The sequence below is a fragment of the Balaenoptera borealis genome (genome assembly GCF_965194805.1).
Source record: "Balaenoptera borealis genome assembly, chromosome: 13".
Taxonomy (NCBI): Eukaryota; Metazoa; Chordata; class Mammalia; order Artiodactyla; family Balaenopteridae; genus Balaenoptera; species Balaenoptera borealis.
The window spans coordinates 23001657-23021585 of record NC_138870.1 but is presented as its reverse complement, the minus strand read 5'-3'; the positions used below and the strand labels follow the sequence as shown (position 1 = coordinate 23021585).

Here is a 19929-nt window from a genome sequence, read left to right as displayed (position 1 = left end):
GGTTTATGGAGCAGCACAGAGCATACAAATAAGTAATAAATCCATGGTGAAATTTACTCTTTGTGTTAATCAAGCTTTTGATTAGACTTGCTAAATTTTTTTCCTTTGTATTCTGAAGTACAGTTTCTTTATCCTCCTTTAAAGGTGAGAAAGAGCGCTCTTCTGTTTAAGCAGTGTTACTACCAATACTTTAATTGCATACAACATAGGTGGGTTTGCTTCTGTTGTAGGATTTTATGACTGGATCTCCTCTGTCCTCTCAGAGACATATCCAACTGGAGACATCTGATTTCATTCTCTCTGAAACCCCTAGCTTGAAAGTAAATAAAACTGAGAATAGGGAATAGTACAGCTAACAATGTGGCTTCTCATTCTATACGCCATTTACCACCTAGCAATAATGATGTTTCTGTCTAAAAAAGAAAACAGAGGAGCATTTAGAGTGTAGCCTGTGAAAAATGAAATCAGTTTCCCAAAACAATGCTATCTCACCTCAGATCTGGGTTCCAGGAACACTGAGTTCCCTGTCACCATGCTAATTATTTTCTTTCCTCATTTTCCCTATGTTGTCTATTTAATATCCAGTTAATAGTTTTCCTGTAATTTAGAAACCTTTATCAAATGTTGCCTTCCATTTTTGAAGTTTCAGAGGTTAATGGATGGTGCCGCTGAAATGAGGCGGAGTGTGTCAGAGCTCCCATTAAGACCCAAATAGCTGTATTTATTCTACAAAGAAGCCTGTTATTTCCAATCTTACAAATGTACAGCATCCACAGGGACCCTGTAAATATTGGAACTGTATCAAGCCCAGCTGGGAACCTGAAAGTCGTTAGTTTTCTCTCCGTGAAAACCGGCATCTTTTCAAATGGCTCTTTGAAGGAGATTTTTCTGGAATAACACCACCCATTTTAACATTACCTTATTTATGTGGAATGTGATCTGATTTTTCCAGGGAACGTCTTTTGTCTGTGCTGGGGATCCTCAGCCTCAACAACACTGATATATTTGATACTCGGGCCAGATCATTCTTGGTTGTGGTCGGGCTGTTCTCTGCATTGTAGGATGTTTAGCGGCATCTCTGGGCTCTACTCACTAGACACCAGGAGTGGTCTCCCTGTTCTCCATCCCCCATCCCCCGCCCAACTTGTGGCAACTAAAAGTGTTTCTGGAAATTGCCAAACGTCTCTGGGGAGCCAAACTCTCTCCCTTTGAGAACCATCCGTCTTTGTGCAAAAACATACATTAAACAGAAATGTTCTAGGAAGCATGAAACTTTGCTGAAATAGACTTGAAAATCCTATTCTGTAGGATTTTTCTTTTGGGGGAGGGTACCAGATTCTGAAAGAAGACCCGCAGATTTCTTTGAGTTTTACTATGTATTCATCAGTGGTAAGATGATAAGGAAAAGCAAGAAAAAAGGGTCATATTGGGAATTAGTGTGAGAGCGCCCGATTGTCAAGGAACCGTGGCAAGAGAAGAAGTGTTTGCAGCTTTAAATGGCAGGGTTGTGTCTGTTCCAGAAAGTCTGCAGTGAGAGCCCCAGAGGGTCTGGACTAAAAACACAGATGCCTACACATCGTTATGCTGCCGTGGCCACAGGTCTGAATCAGCCCTGAAAACGCATGCATTGTTTCTTACCGAATGTCTCTGGCTCCTCACAGCAGAATTGCTACGTGATGTCTCTGCTGAAAATGCGATGACTCACAAATGAGGCAACGGAGAAGGTGTAGCGGGAGGCTCCCTGCCGTGCGCCGCGGGCAGGGCCCCCAGGAGCTAGAGAAGCTGGCGAGCCATTAGCATCCTCTGGCTTCTCATACGGGATTTTCAGTTTGTAGAATCTGCGAGGCTGTGTGCCTTTCCTTCCAAGTGAAAATGCTAGTTTTTCTAAAAGCCCAGCAGACTAGGTTAACATTCTGCAGCCCTGCATTCCCTAAATTGAGAGTGTTTTGGAGACTGAGATGCTGTTAAATTTAACACCTGTTTAAGCTCTGTTGTACCTTAATGTCTTTTCATGATGCAAAGAGGGAGGGCAGTGTGCTTCTGTAATTCTCTGCAGAGAACTAGTGTTTTGGGGTCTTTTTTCTTACTTAAAAAGAGATGTGGGTTCATAAACAAAAGCCACAAGCGCACAATTTTGAACAGAACTGCCTTCATATTGTAGAAATAGAATATTAATTTTCTTGATATTGAAGCTTGATCCATTTATTTAAAAACTGTATACTTATAACTCATTATTCATATTTCATTATTTAAAAAATTCCAAGGGGCTGGCTTGAAGTTTACTGTCAAACTGCTTATGACAGCTTGTTAAGCAAATTAACGGAGTACAAGAGATTAATAGCAGAATGCTTAAGACTACAGCCCTGTTTTAAAAAACTTCTAAATGTGTTAGAAGATCTTATTCACACATAAACAATTGTTATGCTATTTATAAATGGAACTTATCTATTCTTTAAAGCTTTTTTCCTCAAAGACCTAAGCAAATTATTTGGGGGTACATTTCACTTATCCTAGGTAATTAAAATTAAACCACAGGTCTTAAATAGTATGAGTAATTTAGAGTGACCTCTTTTAGTTAGTAAGTGACTAACTAACTAAAGTGACTAACTAACTAAGTGACTAACTCACTTAGCTAATTAATAAGTGAGGTTTCTCTATGGAAAAGATTTTTATTGTTCACTGTAAGAGTATCAAAATAGAGAGGTCTTTGACTATTCTTATCGGGATCCCACAGGGAGATATTACCAAGGGAGATGGGGTAGGAGAGCAATCTCTTGGAACCTGAATCTGCTCGCCTTTTGTAAGTCTAAAATTCATTTTATTAGCTTTTCAAAAGGGGGAAAAGGACAGTACATACAGGAGGATTGATTCCACTAAATGAATTCACAAATGACTGATGTATAAACCACAGTGCCAACTGTCAGTTGCTAAGTAGATCTAAATCCTTGGGTCAGTTAGTGCATTTTCCCTGAAGGAAAATCTATATCAAAAGCTAACTTATGATTAGAAGATTGGTGTGGAGAGCTCAGGAAATTAGATGACACACATGCCTTTCAGGGATATGGAATTCCTCCAGGAAAACTGGAATACTAATTTGTTTCATCTACCCTAGCCTGCGGTGAGAGAAACTGTCAAATTCTTGTTCATTGACTCTCCGTTTGTTTAGGTTACATGCTTATCTCCTGTTAATAAAGCCTTTCTTCAAGTATGGTTCAATGTAATTGATTAGATTTTATTTTCCTTAGCTAAAATCATATTTTAATTGTACCTTTCTAATACTCCATTTAAACCACTTGTGCTCAAATCCCTGTGCCTACATATTCCCAAAAATCCTTTTAGTTTTTTTCTACAACTGACTGATCTCGTCCATTATTTTTGCATTCTTACATTCTGAGGCAATCTTCCCTCACATGTATTAATAACACTCATTATGTTGGTGGTTCTTTCTTTTGGCTGCAATAGCATTGCCAAATCCAGAAAAGAGCTCTTTCATAATATTTATTTGTGACTGTAACTCTCCTTGTCTATTTCTCCCCAAGTTTTCATGTTAAGACGTAATAAAAAACAAACTTCCTTTTCTTTCTTTTAGAATTAGCACTTCCTCTTCTTAAATCTCCCCCTTCCTCTTTCTCTGCCTTCTTCCTCATCATAGTGACTATTATCTTCAATTTCAGATGTCACCACCATTTTTACCATTGGGAAGGAGTTCATAGTTGCACATGGTATTCTACTGGGCCCTACGTAAGAAGATTGTGTAGATCTTCTTAAGACCTTCTTGACTCAGTTATTTGGGGTCAGGCAGAAGTGTGATTCCTGTGTCACCATTACATTTCAGAGCCTCCATGGAAAACTGCTCCTTTGCTATCCGTATCTTAGTATAACACCTGGATTTTCATGTTGAGCTGCATGGCAGAGATCAATGCAACAACACACTTTTTTTTCATTGTTTTAGTGAGTTTGTTCATTCATTTGTTCCTTCCCTCCCTCCCCCTCTATCTCCCTGTCTCTCCCATCTTTGCTCCCTCCCCCCTCTCTTTTCTTTCCTCCCTTCCTTCAGCAGCTTTATTGAGATATAATTCACATACCATAAGAATTCTCATGTTTAGAATTACAAATCAGTGGTTTTTAGTATATTCACAGAGTTGTAAAACCATAACCACTATCTAATTTTAGAACATTTTTTCCACCCCCAAAAGAAAGCCTGTATCCATTAGCAGCCCCTGGCAACCTGGATCTACTGTCTCTATGAATTTGCCTTTTCTGGACATTTCATAGGTGGAATCATGCAATATATGGCCTTTCTTTCATGGCTTCTTTCACTTAGCATAATGTTTTCAAGGTGCATGCAGGTTGTACCATGTATCTGTACTTCATTCCTTTTCATGGCCAAATAATATTCCATTTGGTACATGTACCACATTTTGTTTATCCATCATTTGGATGATGGTTATTTCTACTTTCTGGCTTTTATAAGTAAAGCTGCTATGAACATTCAGTGCACGTTTCTGTGGGGTCATATACTTTCGTTTCTCCTGGGTAGATACCTAGAATTAGAATTGCTTGTTATATGTTTAACATTTTGAGGAACTGCCAAACTCTTCCTAAGTGGCTATACCATTTTGTGTTCCTCTAACAATATATGAGTGCTACAATTTCTCCACATCTTAACGCTTGTTATTGTCTGTGTCTTTGACTATAACCATCCTAGTACATTTTCCTAATTAGTAATGATATTGAGCACCTTTGCCTGCACTTCTTGGCCATTTGTATGTCTTCTATGGAGAAATGTTGTCACATCCTTTCCTCAATTTTTATTAATTAATTAATTAATTAATTAATTAATTTATGGCCACGTTGGGTCTTTGTTGCTGTGCGTGGGCTTTCTCTAGTTGCAGCGAGTGGGGGCTACTCTTCATTGTGGTGCACAGGCTTCTCATTGTGGTGGCTTCTCTTGTTGCAGAGCACGGGCTGTAGGTGCACGGGCTTCAGTAGTTGTGGCACGCGGGCTCTGTAGTTGTGGTTCTTGGGCTCTAGAGCGCAGGCTCAGTAGTTGTGGCACACAGGATTAGTTGCTCCGCGGCATGTGGGATCTTCCCGGACCAGGGATCGAACCCATGTCCCCTGCATTGGCAGGCAGATTCTTAAGCACTGCGCCACCAGTGAAGTCCCTCCTCAATTTTTAATTGGGTTATTTGTCTTTACAACTATTCAGTTGTAAGTGTTCTTTATATATTCTGGATACAAGTCCCTTATCAGATATATAATTTACAAATATTTTCTCTCAGGCTGTTTTTTTTTTAATAGACACTTTTTAAAGAGAGTTTTAGATCCATAGCAAAATCCAGTGGCAGGTACAGAGGGTTCCCACATACCCCTGCCAGCACACAAGTACAGCCTACTGTCAACATCCCTCACCAGAGGGGTACGTTTGTTACGCTGGTAAACCTGCCTTGACACATCATTATCACCCAAAGTTCATAGTTTACATTAGGGTTCTCTCTCAGTGTTGTACATTCTATCAGTTTGACAAAAGTATAATGATATGTATCCACCATTATAGGATCATACAGAATAGTTACACTGCCTTTAAAATCCTCTGTGTTTTTCCTATTCATCCCTCCCTCCCCCAATCCCTGGCAGTATATTCACAGTGTATTTTTATTGTGTCCATAATTTTGCTTTTTCCAAATATCATATTTGGAATCACACAGTATATAGCTTTTTCACATTGGCTTCTTTCAAGATGCATTTAAGGTTTCTTTGTGTCTTTTCATAACTTGATGGCTCATTTATTTTTAGTGCTGAATAGCATTCCATTGTTTGGATGTCCCACAGTTTATTTACCTACTCACCTACTGAAAGATTTCTTGGTTGCTTCTATGTTTTGGTAGTTATGAATAAAGCTGCTGTGCAAGTTTTTGTGTGGACATAGCTTTTCAGTTCATCTGGGTAAGTAACAAGGAGCATGATTGCTGAATCATATGGTATGGAGTGTGTTTTGTTTTGTGTAAAACCACTGAACTGTCTTCCACAGTGGCTGGACCATTTTGCATTCCCACCAGCAATGAATGAGAGTTCATGTTGCTCCACATCCTCGTCAGCATTTGGTGTTGTCAGTGTTTTGGATTTTGGCCATTCAATAGGTGTATGTGGTATCTCATTGTTTTGAGTGATACCTCATTAGAGAATTTGCTATTCCCTAATGACATTTGATGTTGAGCATCTTTTCATGTATATATTTACCACCTGTATGTCATCTTTGGTGAGGTGTCTGTTCAGGTCTTTTGCCCATTTAAAAATTGGATTATTTGTTTTATTATTATTGAATTTTAAGAGTTCTTTGTATATTTTGGACACCAGTTCTTTATCAAATATGTCTCTTGCAACAGTTTTCTCCAAGTCTGTGGTTCATCTTCTCATTCTTTTGAGAGTGTCTTTCACAGAGCAGAAGAAACCCATTTTCATGAAAACCAGTTTATCAATTATTTCTTTCATGGAAATTGCCTTTGGTGTCATATTTTTCTTGTACACTACTATTTTTCTTCTAGTGTCCACACTCATTTCCCTTTCTTTCTCCTTCCCTCATTCCTACTTTCTCATTCCAGCTATTTCTCTTTCTTTAGACTCTTTCTCCCAACCCACTGTGAGAGTTGAAATATAGGAAATAAACAAAACTGTACAAAGGCTGTCTAAATTTCAGTAGGGAATAATTAAAGACTAATGTTTTCAAGACCCAAAGGAATAAATTCCAAGTTATAGTATTTCACTAGACTAGCTGCTGCCAGAGATTTATTTGGAAGAAGTCTTTTTAGCTCACAGAGATGATCTATAAAGATCCTTCCCGAGCTTGAGATTCCATGAGCCTAAGCTGTTATGTTACCCAGGCAGCCTTCTTTCCCGACTTATTTGTCTGGCCAGACTAATCTCATTGGGTTATTTAAAGACATTTAGGTTTTCCTCTCTCAGGATGTGATGGTGTTTTTGCCCTTCAAAGACTGTTGTCTTTAGTTCACAGATTTCCATGCCCTCAACGCAGATCACTGTGAAATGGGTCTCCTGACCCATGAGAATTTTTTCAGAAGACCTAAAGAAGGTTCTTTTTTTTTAAAATAAATTTATTTATTTTATTTATTTATTTTTGGCTGCATTGGGTCTTCGTTGCTGCGCGTGGGCTTTCTCCAGTTGTGGAGACCGGGCACTACTCTTCGTTGCGGTGGGTGGGCTTCTCATTGCGGTGGCTTCTCATGTTGTGGAGCACGGGCTCTAGGCGTGTGGGCTTCGGTAGTTGTGGCACGCGGGCTCAGTAATTGCGGCTCACGGGCTCTAGAGCACAGGCTCAGTAGTTGTGGCACACAGGATTAGTTGCTCCGCGGCATGTGGGATCTTCCTGGACCAGGGCTTGAACCCTTGTCCCCTGCATTGGCAGGCAGATTCTTAACTGCTGCGCCACCAGGGAAGGAGGTTCTTAACCATGAGTTCATGCCTGCCCTTCGAGAAGTGTCTCATTCAGTGCTTAAGGGCTGCAGACCAAGCTGCTGGCTTTGGTTAATTTGGACTGAGGCGTGGCTAGTTGAATTTGGGGTTGAGCATTCACTATAGCACCCACTGCTCCCCTTGCCTTCCTCTTCCCCCCTCCTTTTTCCCTTTTTATTCCCTCCTCTCCACCTCCTCTCCCTCCTTCCTCTCTCCCTCTTCTTCCCTCCCCCTTTTTCTACTCTGGTCCTCCCCCCTCTCCATCCTCTTCCCTTCTCTCCTTCCCTCATCCTTCATCTCCTGTAGGTAACTGCACTCATGTCTTTGTTTAAAGGAAATAATGCTCATCTTCCTCTCTCTTAAATTTTTGTGGTAAGATTAGTGAGAACAGTCAAGGGAATTGTTTTGGTATTGTGAGAACTTTTGTATAAATTCAGAAGTGGAGTTTGCTTACTGCTTTTTCATTTCCTTCTTTCCTATTTCCCTATACTCACTTCTAGTGTATAGTAAGTTAAGTATACCTTTTTCTGATGAATGAACATAGTTCATATTTGCTGGTAAGAAACAACTGTTATGGGGGTTAAACCACCTGGGGAGAGTTTTCCAGACCCCTGTCTTCATATAGGTCTGAACTTAGATCTCTGCAGAAAACATATAAATCAAAGATGACAAGAGCTACCAGATACTGCTAGCCTATGTGAGATTTAGCAGATAGCAATCCCGTTCCTTCTTAAGAACACTGGCAGTTCCTCTGCCCATTCACAGTTAACTGGTGCTACCAATTTGTGCACCATTTACAGAAGACACCAGCATGAAACTGCAAGGGTTTACTGATCCAAGGAAAATGATTTTCACAGTCTTGGGATGGAGCTTCAAGTGAATGTTTTGGAATGATCAGTGTAGTATTTCATTGTCATGGCAGCCTTTAAAGAAATGCTTGTCTTTGGATATGGATGGCTTTCATTTGCCTTTGAGCATCCCTTCCCACCTATTTTCTTTCAACTTCCTGTGATGGTACAATGACAATTTTTCTCTCTCATTTTAAAATTTAATTTGATTTAATAATTATATGTAAGTAATTATATTTATGTACTTTATTACCAAGCTTATATTACATTTGCTGTATCATGTTTTGGTTTTCTTATACATCAGATTCTTCCATGGGACACTGGAACTTGGGGAAGTTCGAGTGAAAATACATAATCATCAGTCTTGTGTTGTTTTCTGCTTAAAATGGTAGGAGTGTACTAGAAATACTGACTGCATTTCACATCATCCTGAAGGCTTCTATTCCATTTAATTTCACTTTATATGCCATTATAGTATGTTCTGGGATCTAATGGAATGAGCTGATGAACTGAATGGGAATGTTGCTGTTGATTCCCCTTCCCTCCAAGTTAATATCCCAATGATTCTGGGGAGTTAGGCAGGAACTCTGAAACACTTCCATGCTTACTCTTTAATTTATGAACTCTAGATGATTCAACACACTGCTTCTTCTCTGTGTTTGTTTTAAATGTGGAGTGGTCAAAATTACTACTGTGATAATAGGTTTAATACCAGGGAAGGGATCAGAACTATTGTGACTGTTAGTGCCTTGATAACTTGCCCAGGTCAAATCACCCCTCTGGAGTGTGTGACTTATCACCGTTAATAATAATTACCTGAAAGGCTCTCAGGCCTGATCTGCTCTTTCTGGATGATGTGAACTGGACCTCACTGTAATCCAATGAAGAAATAAATGCAAATTTAAAACTTATCTTCCAATTAATTGGAGAGTTTAGTAAGAAACATATAAAAGTAAAAAACCTTGTACTTCCTCCACAGAGAGATGGAGATCTTCCAACTTCAAAGAAGAAACGCCAGGCAGGGGAGAAGATCATGTACACTTTGGTCTCAGTCCCACATGGAAATGACATTGCATCCCTTTTTGAACTGGATGCCACAACTCTTCAGAGAGCGGACTGCCTGGTCCCAAGGTAAAAAAAAAATATGGTTAAACAATAGTGTTTCTCTGAATAATTTTACTGGCAGGTAAGGAATTAAAATCATAATCTTAGTATAATTTTTGTGATATCAAGAGAGCAAGCATAAGTGAAGAACACGAGTTAAAAAAATCATTCCTCTTTTGTGAGTAGATTAACATTGTTTTATTCTTAAAAATTCAAATGTGCAGGACAAAAGAAATTCTGAAAAATTCATAAAAATTATTTATTCTTATTACTTATATGGCCTGTGGTTACTAAAGTAAAAAGTGATCTAGAAGCATTTCCATTAATAGTCATGGCATTTATTTTTATATGTCAAATTTCAAATTTCATTCACTCATCATCCACTTGTTCATTTATTTAGTCATTCGGTCAACAAATCTTTTTTAAAAAATTTATTTATTTTATTTATTTGGCTGCGTTGGTTCTTAGTTGCAGCACTCGATCTTTGTTGTGGCATGTGGGATCTTCTGTTGTGGTGCATGGGCTCCTCGTTGAGGCACACGGGCTTCTCTCTAGTTGTGGCAGGGGCTGCAGAGCGCGGGCTCAGTAGTTGCGGCAGGTGGGCTTAGTTGCCTCACCGCATGTGGGATCTTAGTTCCCCGACCAGGGATCAAACCCGCGTCCCCTGCATTGGAAGGCAGATTCTTAAGCACTGGACCACCAGGGAAGTCCTTCCGTCAACAAACCTTTATTGAACATCAATTCCATTCCAGGCATTGCCCTTGGCATTGGGAAGAAAACCATGAGCAAACTGGTTATGAACTTAAATTCAAATGGGAGTGGGAGGCAATAAACAAATAAACATAAAATATAAGGTGAGGTAATAAGAACGCTTTGAAGAAAAATTTAAGAGTATGGGGAGTTCTATTATGAGACCTCTTGATTTAGGACATTTGAGAAAAGATCTGAATGATTTGAAGGGTCAAATCCTCTCCATATGGGAGAAGTGTTTCAAGCAGCAGGAACACAAAGTGGAAGAATCTTGAGATTTACTAGGTGTGCTGAAGGACCAGCTAAGAGACCAGTTGGCCCTCAGTGAGGGAGGGGAAAGGATATTGTTAATGAGGTAGTCAGAACTTAATGTAAGAGAGTATTTTACATTCTTTCACTTGGATTTGATTATTTTAATTAAGATTTTTTTGTTTTGCCTAGAGCTGTCTACTTTCCAACAATAGCACTCTGATACGATCTCTAGATGCATAGAGGAGTTTTGCCCATATATTCAGGTCTAGTGGAATGGTTCTAAATTGTCCTTGATCCAGCATGATTGTCTCGGCCTTGGGCAGATGGCAGTGGTTAGGCTGAAGGTGCCTGCTCAAAATGCAGACATTATTGTGTAGGTTACTTTCAGGGGAGGTAAAAAGTTGCTGTACTAACACTGCCAAGAAACACTGCTCCTTGGACTTCCTGGGCTGTTTCATGGCTGTTCTCATTCATGAGAAATGTAGCTGAGTCCACGGCCATACCACCCTGAATGTGCCCAATCTTGTCTGATCTTAGAAGCTAAGCACAGTAGGACCTGGTTTATACTTGGATGGGAGAAATGTAGCTGAATCTTGGCCTTATATGAGCCATCTCTCACTCTGTTGTACCAATAGAAGCCTGTAAAGAAATCCCCTCTGAAGGTTTGGGCTGATGCAGGTCTTTGACCTTCTCTTCTGAGTATTGCATCTTAATAAATCCTTACTCTGACTATTCATTTTAGATTTTAACTCAGCAAGAATAGAGTCCTTCTTGAATTCTAACCAAGAAAGTTTGCTTAGGGAAATGATAGAAAGATCTTACTCTAATGTGACTAGACCCAAGACAAGCCCCTGAGCCTCACTTTATATGGAAGGGTTCATCTATTACTGTTTCAGAACTGCTGAAGCCCTTCTCAGTATAGAACAGAATTTTGTATTAACATAGATTCATTTGTCATTAATTGTTTTAAAGCTAACACTAATTAACACTTAATAATGACTACTATTATAACTCTGGAGCGCTTGCTGTGTGCTAAGCACTATGTCAGCTTCTTTATAAATGTCTTATTTAATGCTGGCAGCAACTCTTACAGATCAGGAACTACGGACTTAGAGCAGTGCTTTTCAAGTTGGCTCTAAACTGGACTCACCTGGGCAGCATTGCGCCCTCTCCATACTCTGGCCACACCAAGACCAGTGAAATCAGAGTCTTGGGGGCAAGATGCAGGCTTTTTTAAAAATCAGTACCCAGGTGATTCCAATGCGGGGTCAAATACTTCTCAAACTTTACACTCTATAATCAATGCTTCTCACACTTTAATGTGTACTGAACCACCTGGGGATCGGATGACAGCTCAGATTGTGATCTGCTTGGTCTAGGGTGGGGTCTGAGGTCTGCATCTCTAACAGACCCTCAGGTAATGCTGATGCTCCTGGTTTGTGGACTAGACTTTTAAGTATCAAGGGCTTGGAGCAGTGGTTCCCAGTCTTTGGTGCACACTGGAATATCCGGGGATCTTTAAAAAGTACTGATGCCTCCTCTTACTCCCAGACATTCTGATTTAAATGGTGTGCGGTGCAACTTGGGCAATAGGGTTGTAAAAGCTTTCCAGGTGATTCTAATGTGTAGCCAAGATGGGGAACCACTGGCTTAGTGTGATTAGGTTGATTGATCCTTGTCAAGCTCAGGAAGTGGAATTTGATCCTGGACTGTGTGAACTCAAAATCTGTACTCTTAACCACTATGCTACTATGCCTTCATAGTTTAGACATTCAGATTATATCAAGATTTTAACAATGGATTTATGTGGTGTGGGTCCTAAAGAGTTAATTCATTTCCAAAATTCTTGGAAATTGCAGGTTATTATGCTCAAGTGTAGCCTCTTTAGTTTGGAACCCAGCCATCTAGGTTGACTCCATAAGCAGCTATAGAAGGTCCAGGAGTAAGAATAGGGGGAACGACACAGAGCTGAATAAGCTATGGCCCCACTTTCCAGATGCTTAAAATATCAATACAATGGGGAAGATACCTGAGTCCAAATGACATCTCCTGTATAATTCCATGCAGAAGTGGTAATACAGAGATATTTCAGGATTGGACCTTTGCTGATTATTTGGACAAGGATTGGACCTTTGCTGTTTTAGATTTTTGAAACAATCTCTATTTCTTTTTTTGCACTTAATTTATTTGAAACTTTGTTCACGTCTTGCTAAAGCATTCTAATATTTCGTTCCAAGTGTGATAGGCGGTATAGCAGGCACCTCTGTGCAGGACAACAGAACATCTATTACAAACATACCGTGTTTCGCAGCGGTTTCCCCTGGAAGAGCAGACTCTATACTTTCTGGCGGCATTTTTTTTTAGTCCTGTGGGTATTATTTCCTCTAGAATATGTTCTTTTGTTTTACCTGATAGTCGACAAGGTGGATCTTTGAGGGGGGCTCTTTTAGAAATACCACGAGAGGGACCAGGTGTGGGACTACCACTGCATTCACCAGAATGGTCAGTTACCCATTCTCTAGCTACTGCTAACAAAAATTGCTTGTAAGACATTTTATTCAGTGCATTAACTCAATCTCTATTTTATCTACTTTTATGAATGAGAAGAATCAGGATGTTTGAGAATGAATCTCTTTCCCTGAAGTCCTTGGCGTTTTATTTGATTTTCTCTTATTGGCCTTAATGCTTTCTGCCTCATGTTATATGATTTATTTATCTTATCTTTCCTACTGAACTTTCAGCAACTTGAAGGCAGAGAACTTACCTCAGTGGTTTTCTTTTAATAGATACTTTATCCATTTTGTTAAAGAAATAATGATAATAGATTCACTAAAAATGATAATATTTGAGCTGGATGAAGCTCTAGCTGTCCTTTCGTATGCACTGTCTCTCAGTTCACATATAGTTGATTCTTATTATTTCTGGAACATGAATTAGCAAATACTGACCCATTGCTTCTAAGGGAAATGCAGAGTTAGGTTCCTGCAAGCCTCTGGGCACAATATTTTTGTCAATCAGTCAATACTCAACCTTGCCTTATATGTGTTTTTGTTTAAAGACACCTTATTTAATATATATTGTTTCATTAGCGTTGAATTCATGGCCGTCACCACTATAACTCATGCCTGAATGAAGCATCTCTGAGTTATTTTCTCCGTCATGCATATCACAACCTTGCTCTATAGGAACACAAGACAGCACTTCCGCACTATGCTTAGGACTGTTTTAAACAATGAATTCACTAACAATAGACGGTGAAAAACATGGCACCAAACAGACCACAAAAAGACACTTGTTGACAGTATGAGAAAACAAGAAACAAGAAGGAAGAACAAGAAACAAGAAGGAAGAGCATCACCTTGTTCAGCCTCACTGGGAATGTGAGTGGCAGGGAATCAAATTTTTTGCCACTCTGTGCATGTCTGAGAATGACTTCCAAAGTGGCCCAAGTATTGATTTTGGGGTCACGGATAAATTTTTGTGAGTAGGCAAATTCACAGGTATGGAATCTGCGACTAACGAGGATCGACTGCGCTGTGTACTTTTACGTGCAGATGATTAAACCACAAAAGGGACTACAATCAGACGGCAGTTTTAACACAGTTGGTTCCACAGTCAGTGCTTCTTACCTTAGTATGCATCACAACTGCCTGGAAAGGCTGGTAAAATCCTGTTGGATCTCACCCTCAGAGTTTCTGATTCAGTGGACTTGGGTGAAGCCTCGGAATTTGCATTTCTAACTAGTTCTCAGGTGATGCTGAGGTTGCTGGTCCAGGGACCAGATTTTGAGAACCACTGGTTGATGTAATAATGCTGCATGCTTTGAAATAGCCTGTAGTTCAGACATTCCCCTTAAACCAGACTGATCTACGCTTGAGTCAGTTACTAGTCTAAAAATATATTTATATTCATATCATGTATGAAACTGGTAAATACGTTGATATGTAAGTGTGCTAATTTTTTATAATCTGTGTTTTTAATACTCTTTTGCTTTTAGGAATTCATACGTTCGGTTAAGACATTTATGTACAAACACGTGGGTAACCAGTACTAGCATCCCCATAGACACAGATGAAGAGAGGCCTGTTATGTTGAAGGTAAATGTTGCTGAGAATGGTTTACTTTTCAGCCAAATGTTGTGTGAATAGGATTAGGGGGTGACTGACATGTTCTTACAGTTGAGCTTCACCAGTATTAGAGATTATTGCAATTAATTTCATCAAGCACTCGTGCCTACCAGTTGCTTTAGGTAGCTGAACTTAGAGGCTTGACTGCAGCTGGGCTGTGATTCAGGAAGATGCAGCAGAGATACCAAAAGAGTGGGAGCAGCAAATAGAAAGGGAAGAAGATTCTAGGAGGGCATTTCCTCTCCTCTGTTGAAAACTGAAACAAAGAGCATGTGTGAAAGGGATACATTTCTAGTCGGGCTTTGAGAACAAGGCAGGAAATGGGCACGGAAAATCTGTGTCCCTACAGCCTTTCATAGTGGACGATGCATGTAGGAATTACTGTGTTTGGATTCTCTACTCCTGTTTTATATCTCTTAAACAGTACTAAGATGTGTTAGTAGTTGAAGAATATTGCATAGTTATTTAGTAAAACAACTAATCTTAGTGGAAAAATGCATTGCAGATTGGAACTTGCCAAACAAAAGAAGATAAAGAAGCTTTTGCCATTGTGTCTGTCCCGCTGTCTGAGGTCCGAGACTTAGACTTCGCCAATGACGCAAATAAAGTGCTGGCGACCACAGTTAAAAAGCTGGAAAACGGCACAATAACTCAGAATGAAAGGAGGTTAGTGACTTTTAAAATGACTTTTAAATCATAGAGTCAGTTGTCAACTCTTGCAGTAGACCTCAGGTGAATGAATGACTCTAAGGGAATATGTAGAATGGTGTCCATAGCAGCACGCCTGCTTCTGAATGAGCAGATCCCGGTGAGTGCATGAAAATGGTGACATTAAAATCTGGTGGAATATTTACTTTTTCCATTTTAGCTTGGCTTGAACACAGTTGTTTTTAGTTACTTTCTGGTCTTTCCTTTTAAGTGTATCATAAGAGGTGCCTTTTGCCGCACTTGATTTGATATTTGAGTTGGGAGTTCTAAAGGTCCTAAAAGAGGTTTTATGTTTTTCTGTTCTTATTTATTCAAGATACATTTCTCTGCTCAAGTACCACAAAACAAGCATGTTATATAATACCAGCAAACAATCTGCAAAGTGTACCTCTCTGCCCTTGTAACTCCCTCAGAGAAACTGGATCTTTGATTCTTCAACTCTGGTTTTGGAAATAAGTGAGACAGAGAATGATACTGATAGCTATCAATCATTTCATCCCTAATTTATGTTGGTACCATGTTAGGCACTGTAAATATATTTCTCTAGTCCTTCAAACAGCCCTGAGATGGACATTACTCCAATCTTACATAAAGGAAAATTGAAAGGTTAAGCAAATTAGGTAGGGTCACACAGTAAGTGGGGGATTTAATCATGTGTGGTTTTAAAGTCCATAGGTTTCCAACACGCCAGAGCACAAGCATTCTCTGTATTTCTCCACTTCATGGTCTGCTATATACCTTTCAATTTGAACAAGAAAAAGCTATTTACCAATTTCCCAGGCATTCATACGTTGGAACTCTCATACACAGCTGGTGAGATAATAATTGGTATAAGCACTTTGGGACATAGTTTGACAGTAATGAGCAAAGTTAAAGAAGCAATCTCTCCTCATGTAAGTGGAATCATGTAGTGTTTGCCCTTCTGTGACTGGCTCATTTCACTAAGCATAATGTCCTCCAGTTTTATCCACATTGTCACATGTGACAGGATTTCCTTATTTTTTAAAGTTGAATAATATTCTTAGGACAGTTTTCTTGTGCAAACTGTCAAGATGATGAATGAAATAGGTGTGTACAGATGGGGAGGGAGGGTGCAGATTGCTGACATTAAAGTATTGACCTCCACATTTTGGTTCTCCTAATATCACAGCTGTGGGGAGTCAGAACCGAGAGAACGGCCGACTGCATGATTTGGTTCATTTTCTTAACTGCATATGTAATCTTCGGATGATAATAAAATAGATTATAGAAAAACTGAAAAAAAGTTGAATAATATTCTATCATAGGTGTATATTGCATTTTCTTTATGCATTCATCCATTGATGGACATTTTGTTTCCCTATTTGGCTGTTGTTAATAACGTTGCAAAATAGTCTAACTCATAGAAACAGAGACTAGACTGGTGGTTGCCAGGGGTTGGGGGGAGGGAGAAATGAGGAGTTCCTGTTTAATGGGTATGAAGTTTCATTTATACAAGATGAAGATCGGCTGTACAACATTGTGCCCGTAGTTAACAATATTGTATTACGCACATAAAAATTTAAAACGGTAGATCTCATGTGTTCCTAACACACATGCATGCGTGCGCGCACACACACACACACACACACACACACACACAGAAGCAAATAGTCCATGACTTACCAATTCTGCTCCTAGGCTGAACATTCTTGAACATCTGTCCAAAAGAAGTTCCTATATGTGTACACCAGGACACATTTAAGAATGTTCAGCCTTAGTCTAACCCCAAACTGAAAACTGTTAAATGCCCACCACCAGTTGAATAGGTGAATACAGTTTTAGTATCGTCATATGGCGGAATACATATATAACAATGAAAATACATGACCTACATCTATGTATAACTACATGGATAAATCTAATAAACTTTAGATTGAGTGAGAACAAGACACAAATGTATTCACCGTAAGATTATTTGTAAAGTTCAAAATCAAGCAAAATTAAACTCTTTGGGGTTTAAGAAATTGGCAGAACTATAAAGAAACGCAAGGAAAGAATTGTCACAAAAATCAGGATGGTGTTCTCGGGGGGAGAGATTTGAGGAGACTTTTTCAGTGTTCCACTTCCTACTCTGCGTGGTGGCTTGATAGGGTTCACATGGTAAGCATTCCATAATGAAACACATATGTTTTATGAACTTTTAGATCTCTGTCTTACAATACAAAGGAACAGAAAAATCCAAGTTGCTTCCTTCCAACCCTGTCAATAGAAAAAGTCATAAATATGCAAACAAATGGAATAGTTATTTCTCAGCTTCCTCTGTTCTTACCTCTGTTTTCCCCCTAACAAACCTGTATTTGAAAACCACTCTTGTGTATGCAGTCGACCTCCAACCCCGTCGGGGGAAATGAATAAAGGCCACAAGCTGAAGCAACTGCTCCCCTGTTCTGGACGACAGATAATTAAATATCAGAACTAAATTGTGACAAGCAATGGAATCCCATGTGTAGATACCAATTTTTTTATGTCTGTTATTTAGCTATTAACTCTGCTTTTGATGAATCTGTCTCTTTGTCTCTGTCATTGTCACATACGCGCAGAAAATTCCTCAGCCTCGCTAAAAAGTCTCCCTTGCTAAGTATTAAGGTGTTCCTTGAAGAAAAGGACAAATAAAGATTGATTATGAGCACTCCGCCATTGCCGACTGTAACTCTTCTTCAGTTACTGCCGGAGAGAATCTTAACCTCTCGAGATGATTCTCAGGAAGGTGGTGGACCAGGACTGACCAGGGATCCTGCATTTTTATTCCCCCACTATTATAGAGTGAAAAACATCGTAGCAAAAAGAAGGTCTTGCCTGAGAAATAGGAAGTTGCAATGACTGATCTTCATTTAGTAATTTCCGAAAAGCCACCTCCCATCAAAACTCATTCAAAGCTGCCTGTCTGTACAGGGGAGCTTATGGGCTTAGTTGAATGTGTTTATATTATTTTCTCAGTTTTAGAATTTGATATAAAATTCTTTCTGAAAATTCCACACAACTCTGACTCCCCCCACCCCTCCCCAGAGAATGAAGTTATTATTAGAGATTCTTTTACTCAAAACCATGAAGAATGATACAAGGTCAAAGGGAACATGTTAGAATATAGGAGATCTGTCTGAAAATGCCTGTATTGTTCCAACCCTCCCTCCCCCACCTCCACTCCCCTTTCATTCACCCCAGGAGTGGGCTCCGGAGGCACAGCTCCTGTGTTCTACTCCAAGATCCTCAACCTCAGATATTTTTTTCGTGGAATTTTCTTCTGCATAGCTGCACCAACAAAATAGACAGTATTGGGAACACATTGGGGTGGGAGAGGAGAGAGGATGGAGGGGGGGTAACTCCATTCAGAGCTGGAGGAGGTGACGCATGCACCACGTTTTACCTCTGAGGGTACAGAAAAAGAGGTGGGGTTCCTCTGCTGCCTTTACAGTTCAGTGTCCATTTGTTTTCAGTGTTACTGAACTCCTGGTCCATGCCAGGCACTGGGCGCTGCAGCGTGTGTACACACAGTGCCAATGCAGTGGTGAATAGCCCAGACCCCAGCCAAGTCTTTCTGCAATTTGGGGGCTTGAGCACTGGTTCGAATTCCTCGTGGTAGGAGCTCAGGATCTGGAGCAGGGGTCATCCAACATGTGATCACCAGATCAGATGTCCTTCTGATTCAAAGTTAATATTTTCCTATAGCAGCATCACCTCCCCTTGAATTTTTATTTGCCTGATACTACTATCTTGACAACAGCTAACTTTTGTTTAGTGTTTGACTAGATGTCTTTTTTTCAGTATCCATTTGTTTCAGATTTCCCGGTCATTTTGTTTTGTTAATGTCTCTTGTGAGTGGCTGAGAGCTGGATTTTTAAAATCTAATCTGATAGTCTATTTGAATTTGCTAAAGTTTAATTACTTTGCATTTATTAAATCATGTGTTTGGACTTAATACCTATGGGTATCTTATTTTGTTATTTTCTTTCTTTGGTGTAGCTTTTTTTTCTTTTCCTCCACTTCTTTCTTGCTTTCTGTTAGATTGATGAAGTTTTTATTTTCTCCCTATTTTTCCTTTTCTTCTACTGGTTTAAAAGTTATAGATCATATTTCTGTTATTTTGCAAGTGCCCTTATGTTCTTGTCATACATTTCAACTATATATTCTTTCTTACAAAACTTGAAGATATTATATATTTCCTTCTCTCATGGGAGAAAAATGCCTCAGAATGCTTTAATTATACACTGACATTCTACCTCCCATCTTTTTTTGGAATAGTTGTCTAGAACCATAGTTCTGTGTTTATTCTTTAAATTACTTGTGTCACATAAATTATGATGTATCACTTTTTATTACTGAAAATCCAGTTCCTAAAAATTTCTTTTAGTTATTAATTATATTTCTTAAGGTATTTTACCTCTTGTTCTGCTTGCTTTTATTTCTTGCATCTCACTCCTCTCTGGGTTCACTTTTCTTCTTGCTGAAATTTGTTCTTTAGTCTATTCAATAGGTTATAAATCTTATTAATCTTTATGTATGTGAGAATATCTTTATTTTTCCTCCTCTCTTAAGTGATACTTTATGTATGGAATGCTAGCTTGACAATTCTTTTTTTTTAAGTATTTTAAAGTTATAATTTAATTATTTTTTATTATCTCTTGTTGCCATTAAGAATTGTTATTCTT

At 39.2% G+C, this 19929-nt stretch overlaps 1 protein-coding gene across 4 annotated transcripts in view; it reads left to right on the top strand.

The window, feature by feature from the left end:
* Nucleotides 1-19929, top strand: part of ITPR2 (inositol 1,4,5-trisphosphate receptor type 2) — a 519313-nt gene that overhangs the window by 131052 nt on the left and 368332 nt on the right. For all 4 annotated transcript variants that reach the window (XM_082352042.1, XM_082352040.1, XM_082352041.1 and 1 more), the window contains exons 11-13: nt 9301-9452; nt 14425-14524; nt 15060-15220. In XM_082352042.1, the coding sequence (XP_082208168.1) occupies nt 9301-9452; nt 14425-14524; nt 15060-15220 (413 nt within the window). The remainder of the gene's footprint in view (nt 1-9300; nt 9453-14424; nt 14525-15059; nt 15221-19929) is intronic.